The 12,460-nt window shown below is 43.0% G+C and overlaps 1 protein-coding gene across 4 annotated transcripts in view; it reads left to right on the top strand.

Annotated features, from left to right (window-relative positions):
• Window positions 1–12,460, top strand: part of AIFM1 (apoptosis inducing factor mitochondria associated 1) — a 35,647-nt gene that overhangs the window by 21,411 nt on the left and 1,776 nt on the right. For all 4 annotated transcript variants that reach the window (XM_023734295.1, XM_004379613.1, XM_004379612.1 and 1 more), the window contains 8 exons: window positions 1,175–1,259; window positions 2,129–2,205; window positions 3,140–3,248; window positions 7,263–7,370; window positions 7,703–7,791; window positions 8,245–8,385; window positions 10,232–10,374; window positions 11,817–11,941. In XM_023734295.1, coding sequence (XP_023590063.1) covers window positions 1,175–1,259; window positions 2,129–2,205; window positions 3,140–3,248; window positions 7,263–7,370; window positions 7,703–7,791; window positions 8,245–8,385; window positions 10,232–10,374; window positions 11,817–11,941 — 877 coding nt within the window. The remainder of the gene's footprint in view (window positions 1–1,174; window positions 1,260–2,128; window positions 2,206–3,139; window positions 3,249–7,262; window positions 7,371–7,702; window positions 7,792–8,244; window positions 8,386–10,231; window positions 10,375–11,816; window positions 11,942–12,460) is intronic.

Raw genomic sequence — 12,460 nt, 5'->3', positions numbered from 1 at the left:
GGAAGGCTGATGACATGGACTTTCCTCCAGAGCCGATGGAGAAAGCGTTCCCCTGGAGCTGATGCCCTGAATTTGGACTTGTAGCCTACTGGACTGTGAAGACAATAAATTTCTCTCTGTTAAAACCATCCACTTGTGGTACTTCTGTTAGAGCAGCACTAGATGACTGAGACAGTGGGATATTTGAGGTTTTAGAAGTAGCATTTTAGGACATAAGATTCTAGGTGTGTGTCTTAGGCTGGGTTCTCTATAGAGAACCCAAACCAGTAAAGTATAAATATATATATAGAGAGAGATTTATATCAAGGAAGCAGCTCATGCGATTGTAGAGGCTAGAACATCCCAAATCTGTGGATCAGGGTAGAGGCCTCTCCCAAGTCATGCAGCCACAGAAGCTGGCGAGCCCAAGATCGGCAGGTTGGAGAGCAGGGCTCCCACTCACAGGCCGTGAAGGTTGATGAATTCCAAGATCGGCCGGCAAGACCACAGGGTTTCTCCTGATTCACGTAGCTATAGGGGCTGGTGAACCCAAGATCGGCAGGTCAGAGAGCAGGGCTCCGCTCACAGGCTGTGAAGATCGACAAATCCCAAGTTCGGCAGATAAGCTGACAGCTCAAGTCCCAAGAATGGGAGATGAGACGACAGGAAGCAGCCGCAGGATCCAGAGAGCAAAAAGCCAGAATGTCTGCTTATATTCAGATGCAGGCCACACCCCCAAGGAGACTCCCTTTCATCTGATTGGCTACTCACAGTATATTCAGTCATGGGAGTGATCACATTAAAACACAGAATCATGGTCCAGCCAAGTTGACACACGATCTTAACCTCACAGTGTGGCTCAGAGCAAAAGTATGAGCCAGGTTCCAAGTCTTCAGTGAATGGGGGTAGTTTGTGTCCAAAACACTCCCATAAGCAAATGTCTCTTCAAAACTGAGGCCTAGGGGTTGGGGGAACGTGGGGAGTGATTGCTCATGGGTACAAGGTTTCTTTCTGAGGAAATGAATATGCCCTGGAATTAGATAGTGGTGATGGTTACACAACATAGTGAATATACTAAAAATCACCAAATTGTACCCTTTAAATTGATGAATTTTATGTTGTGTGAATTATAGCTCAGTAAAGATTATTTTTTTAAAAACCAGCTCATCTCTCTTTTTTGGTATGACTTCACCAGGTGGTACAGCTGGATGTGAGAGGCAACATGGTGAAACTCAATGATGGCTCTCAAATAACCTATGAAAAGTGCTTGATTGCAACAGGTGAGCATTTCTGGAAATGGCTTTCTTCCCTGATACAGCTCCTTCATGTTTTAGAGTCAGACTTTCTCTATAGAAGGTATTACTTAACCATAAGAAAACCGAAGCCCAGACTCTGACGTGGGTATCTTCTCTCGCTACAAAGCCTGGCTAACTACAGATTCTGTCCCAGATCAACAGCCCTTCTGGCTTATCCTTGCTGTTCCTTCCAGTGAAGGCATGGATGTATGCTGAAGAAGGTTGCCTTTTTTCTCTCCCTACTTAGCCCTGTGCCCTGAAAGTGATATAGCCTATGGCTTCATTGCCAGTTTTAATCAGGATAGGAGACTTAAACAATAGAACAGTTACTGTTGAGTTGATTCTGACTCATGGCGACCCCATGTGTGTTAAGAGTAGAACTGTGCTCTGTAGGGTTTTCAATGGCTAGTTCTTTTGCAAGTAGATTGCCAGGCCTTTCTTCCAAGGTGCCTCTGGGTAAGTTTGAACCACCAACCTTTCAGTTACTAGCTGAGTGCTTAACCATTTGTGCCACCCAGAGAATCCTAGGAGACTAAAGCAGTTTCTTAAACAGAGCTGTGATACCTGGTCAGTGCTCAAGAGAAACTAGAAATGAGGCCTGTTGGCTATCTATGGGAAGGATGGGGCCCCTGGAAGAGACTCTCAGATCTGCCTCTCAAAGGAAATTGATAAAAGCCTGCTCTGCAGCAGCGAGGAGAAGGGAAACAAAGCCGTCACATCCTGTTGATGCTGCAGTGGCACTAGCAGGGAGCACACACCGAGCCCTAGATGAAGGCAGCTCCACCTCTGTCGGGTGATTGTTTGGGCCAGCTTCTGCTCATTGGGCTAAAGGTTTTTCCTCCTCTTAATTCCAGGAGGCACTCCAAGAAGTCTGTCTGCCATTGATAGGGCTGGAGCAGAGGTGAAGAATAGAACAACACTGTTCAGAAAGGTAATTGTCTGCTTTAGTGCTTTTGCTGTGTTGTTTTTGAGGAGGTAGTATAATCTTGTGGTCCCCAAATACCCACCTGGGATTTGGGAGATTCAAGTTCTATTTATGGCTGTCCTACAGACTTGTTCTCTGGCCTTGAGCAAGTCACTTCCTCTCTCTGCACCTCAGATACCTCACTCAAGGGTTTTAAGCTCCTTGGCGAAAAATACATCTAGTGTTTTTATTGCTCAATATGGTTCCTTCCGATTGCCGTTCCATCATTTGTTCCTGATGCATTTGATTCATTGGCATTCCTTATAGCCTCTTGGCATTTTTCATTGCAAGTGCTATTGTGGAGACTTTGGGGAGAAAAGTTAGGGTACCTAAGTGAAAAGGGAAGCGGGGCTTTGCATCTTAACACCATGCTTTGCTTACAAAACAAAACTGCTGTAATTCTCCAGCCACTGTTGTGGGTGTTTGATAAGATTTGTTCTTGATAGAACTGGATTTCTCAACCTTGGTACTATCGACGTTTTGGGTCAGATAATTCTTTGTTGTGGGGGCTGCCCTGTGCATTGTAGGATATTTAGCAGCATCCCTGGCCTCTACCCACTAGATGCCAGTAGCACTACCCATCCCACCCCCACCGCCATCATGACAACCCAAAATGTCTCCAAACATTGACAAATGTCCCCTGGGCAGAAAGGCGGGGGGAAGTGGGGACACAAAACCACCACCAGTTGAGAAGCACTGTTAAGAGAAGGGATGTTACAAATAACAATGGAGAAAGAAACTGACATTAATAATGTAGAGACTATAATCGAGCCACTTTATACAAGGAGGAGATTTTATCTGCAAATTACTGTTGTCGAAGATTTAGAGGAAGATATTTCCTGGGATTATTATCCTATGCCTCTTTGGGAGATCATTGGGCTAAACTGGTGTGATCCTGCAGATTGGAGACTTTAGAACCTTGGAGAAGATCTCACGAGAAGTCAAGTCGATTACGATTATTGGCGGGGGCTTCCTCGGTAGCGAACTGGCCTGTGCTCTTGGCAGAAAGGGTGAGTATGGGGAGCAACTTCTGTTGTCTGTCTCTAGTCTTATATCACATACTTTTTGGTGGGCTCTCACAAATTTCCAGAGATGGATTTCCCAAGATCCATAGAAAGCGTTTGATTAAGGTTGATATAGTGAAATGCTAAGCACTGAAATTAGTTCCAGTGTGGGATCCCTTGGTGACTGAAAAGCTGTCAGCTGAGCAACTTGGCAGGGGTGCCTTCTTCCTTCCTTCTAGCCTCTAGGACAGGGCTCCTTAGAAATAAAATATTAAGTGACTTATTAAGATGGTAAAGGCACTATAGACTACAGAAAAGTGTATTATCTTTTAACTGTTGCTCCCTGTAAGAAGTTCAAAACTTCCTTCAGATACATAATGGTTCTCACCTTGACAGACCTGTGAGTTCAAGTTTGACTGTTTTTGTAGCAGCCATTTTTTTAAGTAATTTATTTTGTTGTTGTTGTTAAAAATATACACAGCAGAACATAAACCAATGCAACAGTTTTTCTACATGTACAATTCAGTGACATTGTTTACCTTCTTCAAGTTATTCAGTCATTGTCACCCTCCTTTTCTGAGTTGTTCCTCCCCCATTAACATAAACTTACTGCCCCCTAAGCTTCTTACCTAATCTTTCAAGTTGCTATTGTTGATTTGATCCCATGTAGATAGTTCTTTAAGAGATCCACAAGGCTCAGGGCAGGCATTCTTTTTTTTTTTTTTATTGTTGTACTTTAAGTGAGAGTTTACATTTTAAGTGAGTTTCTCATACACAAATTTGTACATACATTGTTATGTGACCCTAATTGCTCTCCCTGTACTGTGACAGCACACTCCTTCTTTCCACCCCTGATTTCCCATGTCCATTCAGCCAGCTCCTGACCCTCTCTGCCTTCTCATCTCACCTCCAGACAGGAGCTGCCCATTTAGTCTCATGTATCTACTTGAGCTAAGAAGCACACTCTTCACGAGTATCATTTCATGTCCCATAGTCCAGTCTAATCTTTGTCTGAAGAGTTGGCCTCGGGAATTATTTTAGTTCTGAGTTGACAGAGAGTCCGGGGGCCATGCTTTCTGGGGTTCCTCCAGTCTCAGTCAGACCGTTAAGTCTGATCTTTTTACTAGAATTTGAGTTCTGCATCCTACCCTTCCCCCGCTCCATCAGGGACTCTGTTGTGTTCCCTGTCAGGGCCATCATTGGTGGTAGCCAGGCACCATCTAGTTCTTCTGGGCTCAAGCTGATGAAGTCTCTGGTTTATGTAGCCCTTTCTGTCTCTTGGGCTACTACTTTCCTTGTGTCCTTGGTGTCCTTCATTCTCCTTTACTCCAGGTGGTTGGGACCAATTGATGTATCTTAGATGGCTGCTTGCGAGCTTTTTTTTTTTTATTGATGTAATTAAATGAAGTTTACGTTTCAAGTTAGTCTCCCATACAGAATTTTTTTTTAACATACATTGTTATGAGACCCAAACCGCTCACCCCATTCTGCGACAGCACACTCCTCCCCTCCGCCCCTCATTCCCCATGAACATTCAACCAGCTCCTAACTCTCTCTGCCTTTCCCTCTAACCTCTGGACAGAAGCCACCCCTTTGGTCTCTTATATCTACTTTTCTAAGAGGCACATTCTTCACAAGTATCACTTTATGTCCCACAGTCCAGTTCAATCCCTGTCTGAAGAGTTGGCCTTGGAAATTGTTTTAGTTCTGGGGTGATGGAGAGACCAGGGGCCATGCATTCCGGGGTGCCTCCAGTCTTAGTCAGACCATTAAGTCTGGTCTTCTTACTAGTATTTGAGTTCTGCATCCCATTATTCTATTGCTCCATCAGGGACCCTCTGTTGTGTTCCCTGTCAGGACATTCATTGGTGGTAGCTGGGCACCATCTATTTCTTCTGGTCTCAGGCTGATGAAGTCTCTGGTTTATGTGGCCCATTCTGTCTCTTGGGCCAATACTTCCCTTGTGTCTTCGGTGTTCTTCGTTCTCCTTTACTACAAGTGGTTGGGACCAATTGATGCATCTTAGATGGCCACTTGCAAGCTTTTAAGACCTCAGACGCCACTCACCAAAGTAGGATTCAGAAGTTTTTCTTAATAAGCTTTGTTATGCCAGTTGACCTAGATGTCCCCTGAAAGCATGGTCCCCAGCCCCCCACCCCTGCTGCTCTGTCCCTCAAAGTGTTTGTATTCAGGAAACTTCTTAGCTTTGGTTTAGTCCAGTTGTGCTGACTTCCCCTGTAGTGTGTGCTGTCCTTCCCGTCACCTAAGATAATGCTTGTCTACTGTCTAGTTAGTGAATAACCCTCACCCTCCCTTCCCACCCTCGTCACCATCAAAGAATGTTTTCTTCTGTGTTTAAACCTTTTCTTGAGTTCTTATAATAGTGGTCTTATACAATATTTATCCTTTTGCAACTGACTAAATTCACTCAGCATAATGCCTTCCAGATTCCTCCATGTTATAAGATGTTTCACGGATTCATCATTGTTCTTTATCATTGTGTAGTATTCCATTGTGTGACTGTACCATAATTTATCCATTTGTCCATTGATGGGCACCTAGGTTGTTTCCATTTTTTGCTGTTGTGAACAGTGCTGCAGTGAACATGGTTGTGCATATATCTCTTCGTGTGATGGCTCTTATTTCTCTAGGACATATTCCAAGGAGCGGGATAGCTGGATTGTATGGTACTTCTATTTCTAGCTTTTTAAGGAAGCGCCAAATCGATTTCCAAAGTGGTTGTACCATTTTACATTCCCACCAACAGTGTATAAGTGTTCCAGTCTCTCCACGACCTCTCCAACATTTATTGTTTTGTGTTTTTTGGATAAACTAGCCTTGTTGGGGTGAGATGATATTGTAGTTTTGATCTGCGTTTCTCTAATGGCTAATGATCGTGAGCGTTTCTTCACGTGTCTCTTAGCCGCCTGAATATCTTCTTCGGTGAAGTGCCTGTTCATATCCTTTGCCCATTTTTAAACTGGGTTATTTGCCTTTTTGTTGTTGAGGTTTTGCAGTATCTTGTAGATTTTAGAGATTATATGCTGATCCGATTTGTCGTAGCCAAAATTTTTTTCCCAGTCTGTAGGTTGTCTTTTAACTCTTTTGGTGAAGTCTTTTGATGAGCATAAGTGTTTGATTTTTAGGAGCTCCCGTTTATCTAGTCTCTCTTCTGGTGCTTGTGCTTTGTTACTTACGGTTCATATTGTGTTTATGCCATGTATTAGGGCTCCTAGCGTTGTCCCTATTTTGTCTTCCATGATCTTTATCCTTTTAGATTTTATATTTAGGTCTTTGATCCATTTTGAGTTAGTTTTTGTGCATGGTGTGAGGTGTGGGTCTTGTTTCAGTATTTTGCAGATGGATATCCAGTTATGCCAGCACTATTTGTTAAAGAGACTGTCTTTTCCCCAGTTAACGGACTTTGGGCCTTTGTCAAATATCAGCTGCTCATAGGTGGATGAATTTACGTCTGGATTCTCAATTCTGTTCCACCGGTCTATGTGTATGTATCTGTTGTTGTACCAGTACCAGGTTGTTTTGACTACCTTAGCGGTATAATAGGTTCTAAAATCAGGTAGTATGAGGCCTCCCACTTCGTTCTTCTTCAGTAAAGGGCAGACATTCTTTATTGATTAAGCTAAACTATTGGCAACCATTTTTCTTAATGGTATTTTTCAGCTCTGTGAAACCAGGGCATCTTCTCAAATCTCTTACTATTCAGAGATCGCAAAGCACTTGCGTAAGCCTGAAATGATCGCATGGGTGTAAGTACACTGAGTTCACAGTCTGTAGTCTAATCCAGGGACAGCAGTTTTGGCACTTGTTGTATTTGCCTTACGAATGAACTCTAGCACCAAGGCATTCTGCCCCAGTGCCCCGCAAATGGGAGCTCCAGCCAGGATTGCAGCTTTGCCCTGTGTTTAGTCAATGGCTGCAGACTTCTCCTTGACTTCTCGTCCTGTCTTCCTAGGTTTGGCTTTTGCCTCTTGCTATACCCACTCTGTTTCTTCTTTGCAGCTCAAGCCTTCGGCACAGAAGTGATTCAACTCTTCCCCGAGAAAGGAAACATGGGAAAGATCCTCCCTGAATACCTCAGCAACTGGACCATGGAAAAAGTCAGACGAGGTAGAGAGACTTTTTCATAGGATGCCACTCTCTTTCCTCTGAGTTAGGCCTAAAGCAAAGTTTGCTTCTTTACATAAGCTGTATCACCCAGCCAAACAAATGTTTCCACCATTCTCTAGTCAGCCAAGTTTATGTAGGGGTTCTGAATCAGAGGCACTGAATTCTCTGAAGTGCTAAAAATGAACTGTGGTTTAGGTTCTTACAGCTCTCCAAGGCTGCCTGCGTACTGATGGTTCTTGGTTTTACAATGGGATGCCTCTTGTCAGTGGCCCTACTTTCCACGAAGATGATAGGCTGACAGGCTCAGCCTCAGGTCTTGTTTACCTTTACAGAGGGGGTTAAGGTGATGCCCAATGCGATTGTGCAATCAGTTGGAGTCAGCGGTGGCAAGTTACTTATCAAGCTGAAGGACGGCAGGAAGGTAAGGAGGGGGAGAGAGGCTGCCAGGAGACCTTCCAGGCCTTCTCTCCCCTGTCTTCATTCTTTCTCCTTCATTTGATACCAGTAGATTACTTTTCTTGGCAGCCATCATTAACCTGTCATAGTTTTCAGAGTTAACTGTCCCTCCATTAAAATAGAGAATGACTAGAGTCTGAGTAGTCACATGTAAACCACTTTCCCTTGGCCCCTTCCTATCTGTGGCACAGATTTGTAAGTTCTTACTTGGGTGGCAGATTTCTCTTCGGATGATATGGGGTATGTGTGTGCGGAGGGGGGACCTGTATGAAATAGAATGTAAAATCTGTTTACCAGAGGTAAATTAACCAATAATTTTTTAAGCCCTGATTCTTAATAATGTGATGTGCAATTGTTATGTCCACAGATGTAAGTGGAAATTGTGGTGATTGACTGAATTATTTCTTTTTTCTCCCAGGTAGAAACTGACCACATAGTAGCAGCTGTGGGCCTGGAGCCCAATGTTGAATTGGCCAAGACTGGTGGGCTGGAAATAGACTCAGATTTTGGTGGCTTCCGGGTAAATGCAGAGCTACAAGCACGCTCTAACATCTGGGTGGTAAGTGTGAACAAGTCTGCCCAGTGGTGTGCTAAAGCTTATCCACAGCTTAACCAAATAGGGGAAAAGTGTTTGTAGGCTGAGGGTAGAGAATAAAAACCTGTGAACTGCTTGATTTACAAGATCAGGTATGGCCACAGGCTGCAAGCTAGTGGAAAATGAAGTGAACAGTGTGAGCGCCTCTAGGAGTAGAGCCCTTCCGGTTGTAGTCTGTGGGCAGCAGCCATCAGCCTAACCCCCGGCAGGCTTGCGCACAGCATCCAGACAGCTCTGCCTTTCCCTTTGCTCCAGCGTGAGTCCAGGGAATGGAGGATGAAGCAGTTTCATAACATATTCCCTAGAAAGGAAAAGTACTCTGTTTTCATTTTCCTTTAGTACTATTTTTAGTTGTTTTTAAAAATCTATTATGACACAAACAAGACTACAGTATGTAGGAACCATGAGGTAATTTCCCCCATTGTTAGATTGTTACAAGTGTATTGTGTTTGATTATGGACTCTGCAACTAAAGACATAGGAACATTGGGGGAGATTTTTTTCCTTTAAAGTGTTTTTTTTTTTTTTAAGATAAAATGTACTGGATTTTTTTAACCTGTTGTAAATGTAATACATGCTCAATACAGAAGACACAGACAAGAAAGAGAAAGGGAGAAAACCACCTGCAGCAACTGTGAATATTTTGGTGTATTTCCTTCCCTTCAGTTTTTTGTGCATAAGTTTTCTCCTTTGTTTTACATGGTTGTGGTGAGCATACTATATATAAACATTTGTATTCTGCTTTTTTTTTAACTTAACATCACAATGTAAGTATTTCCCATGTTGCTTCAGACTCTGCAAACAGTTTAATGATTGGATGATACTCCATTAAGTGGATTTCATAGTTTAGTATACCATTGCTCGCTTGTTGGATTTTTAGGTTGCTTTGGGGGTGTTTGAATAGCCACAAAGATGAGCAAAGGGTTAGAGATCTCAAATACCACATCCTTCATGAAGCTGGCCCTGTTCACCCCAACCTGGGGGTTCTCCCGCTGTCTGCTTGAAACACTTGGCTCACGTAATCTGTACCTCTTATATTGCACAATTTTTTTTCCATTGCATTTGTAGTTAAGAACAATACTGTATCTTTCTCTACTGGGTTACGAATTCCTTATAGGCAAAGACCATGTCAGTTCATCTCTGCAGTCCAGAGCATAGTGCTTTGTCCATAATAAGTACTCAGTAAATATTTGTTGAATGAATGAATGCTGAATAACCAAAAAAAAAACTTATCTTGAAAAAGGTTTATAGGTGAGAGGCCGTCCCATCTAAAAACTGGTCTTCACGTAATAGAAAAGACTATTCTGCAAATCATGGTTATGAAAGATCTAGCTCTGATAAGGGCAGAATGAGAAGAAATAGGCTTCAGCTGAAACATAGAGAATTTAGGCTAGCTTTGTGGAAGCACAGAATAAATTTAAAAAAATGGAATATCAACTGTTTTTGATAGTTTAGGTATTTTTCTAGACTGTAGATCAAACCAAACCAAACCCACTGCCATCGAATTAATCCCAACTCATAGCAACCCTGTAGGACAAAGTAGAACTGCCCCATAGGACTTCCAAGGCAGTAAATCTTTAGGAAGCAGACTGCCACATCTTTCCCCTGTGGAGCAGCTGGTGGGTTCAAACCGCCTACCTTTTGTTTAGCAGCCAAGCACTTTACCCACTGCACCACCAGGGCTCCTCAGACTATAGATGGAAAACGTTAATTAGTTAACATTGCAAGGGTTCTTTGAGCCCCCCAAAATTATGTTGTCTCTTTAACTTGCTTTTTTATCTTGTGTTCATGTTATGTGTTTGTTTCCAAAGGCAGGAGATGCTGCGTGCTTCTACGATATAAAGTTGGGTAGGAGGCGGGTAGAGCACCATGATCACGCCGTTGTGAGCGGAAGATTGGCTGGAGAAAATATGACTGGCGCTGCCAAGCCGTACTGGCATCAGTCAATGTTCTGGTAATAGTTGTGTTCCTTGGGGACTCGATTGGTTGGAACACAGAATTAATAGGAACAGGGTTACGGTTTGGTTTCCTTGTGGGCCAGTTAGCTTCATACAGAGGGAAAAAAAAATTCCGTCTTGTCCGTGCATTCTAACCCTGAGTGGGCATCTGGTGAAGTGCCATATTTGGCATGAGTTAGACCAGGTGAATGAATGGAGATGGCATCAGCTCTTCCTGGAAAAATAACTGAGAGTCTGACCTACAGTAGGTGGCACCAGAGTGTCCTCACAGGTATAGACACTAGTGTATTTTATTTTGTTCTGTGCTGCTATCCCTGATGAGCCCAACATACTGAAAAAAAGACAGCCCATTCGTCTGTAACCCTTAAGATCAGCACTTCAGAGTCAGGCACATAGAGGCAGTTCTTTGGATAAAGAAAGGTCAGCAGTGGACATTCCTGAGTAGTGAGGCTGGCCCTAGTTGCCTCTTTTTCATTTTGTTGATTTGAAAGATGGGCTACATAAAAAAATCTCAAGGTTTCAGAAGCCTCTAAGCTGTTCCTGGTAGAGAAATTTTCAGCTGACGGGAATACATTTTAAGAAGATCATGCACAGTTTTATGAGTGGGCACAACAGATGAATTTCAAGGTCAACTCGTGTAAGATAGTGCAGTTAGGAAAAATAGTCCATAATTAAACAATTATCAGTTGGGTCCCAGGAACAGAATCCAAGGAGTCATTGTAGACTGTTCCCTGAAGACACTAGTCCAGTGAGCTACTGTGGCCAAGAAGATAACAGAATGTAGACACCAGAAACAAAGCAGCTAAAGTGTCCTCGATTATTACAAAACCAGGATTTGTGTCTGTGCCCAGAATATTCTGTGAGATTCCTAGCACATTAAGAAAGGCATGATGATGATAGGAAAAGTTCCCAAGAAGAACAGTTAACATAAAATGACCAAGTGGATGAAGTTACCTCTTTATAAGAAAGCATTGCAGTCCTGAAAAATGAAGGCTAAGAGGAAATACTGTCAGTTAATGAAACCATAAAACACCTCAAATTCTGGATTCCATAAATATGGGACACTCTTTAAAGCTTCAAAAAGGCAGTTTCAGGACAAAAAGGACAAGTTAAAGGAAGGTAGTGGGTAGTAAAAGTATGAAACTTACCACCCCCCAAATGTGGTATGGGATAAAGGGATGAGTCAGTTAAAAACATTTACTTCATTTTATGGATATATGATGTGTATAACAACTTCTTAAGGAAAATAAAAGCTATTTGGGATAATTCTGCTTTCTCAACATTGTCCCTTGCTGCTCTATGGGAGACAGAGGCGTTTGGAATTTCTCTCGTTCTTTCGTTGGTATAAAGGTGCTGTGTCTTAGAGTACGTGTACTACTGTGTCGTTCCTTAGAGTCCCTTGACAGAGCACAACACCCTCTTCTCTCTCCTTCCTTAGGAGTGATTTGGGCCCCGATGTTGGCTATGAAGCTATTGGCCTGGTGGACAGTAGTTTGCCCACAGTTGGTGTTTTTGCAAAAGCAACCGCACAAGATAACCCAAAATCTGCCACTGAACAGTCAGGTAAGGAAGCACAACCACTTCTCTTGGAAGAGTGTTGAGAAGCAATGGTCAGAATTGTCCTGAACAAGGGGTTTCTGTATTGGCCAGAGGGAACCGTCAGAGAAAGCCTGTCTTCATGTTGTGCTTTAAAATAAACCACATCTGAAGCCCTCATTCTTTAGTGGTCTGAGATCTGCCAGGGTCAGGTATAGACTCAAAGACTGTGGGTCTCTGTCCTAGCCTCTGGATGACCCTAGCTGGCTGGATGACTCTGTTGTTTAGTTTGTCTCTAGGGAATAGGAAGACCTGTGTGATGAAGAAAATCTTTTATTGTATTGTTGTTTTGCTTCCTGCTAATCCTAGGAACTAGGAATGAAGACATTAGCTTAGGACCTGCTGTCCTCCACAGGCCCTAGGCAGTGAAGAACTGGGCTGAGTAGTTCTTGAGCTGCCTCTAATTCCATGTGTTGGATCTTAATGCCAAGTTTTCTTTAGATGGGAGGCACCTCTTTTGGAATGGACTTCTCTCCCACACACATC

This window comes from Trichechus manatus, unplaced genomic scaffold (assembly GCF_000243295.1).
Source record: "Trichechus manatus latirostris isolate Lorelei unplaced genomic scaffold, TriManLat1.0 scaffold00066, whole genome shotgun sequence".
Lineage (NCBI taxonomy): Eukaryota > Metazoa > Chordata > Mammalia > Sirenia > Trichechidae > Trichechus > Trichechus manatus.
The sequence above is the reverse complement of the archived record's forward strand: the minus strand, read 5'-3'. Positions and strand labels throughout refer to the sequence as shown.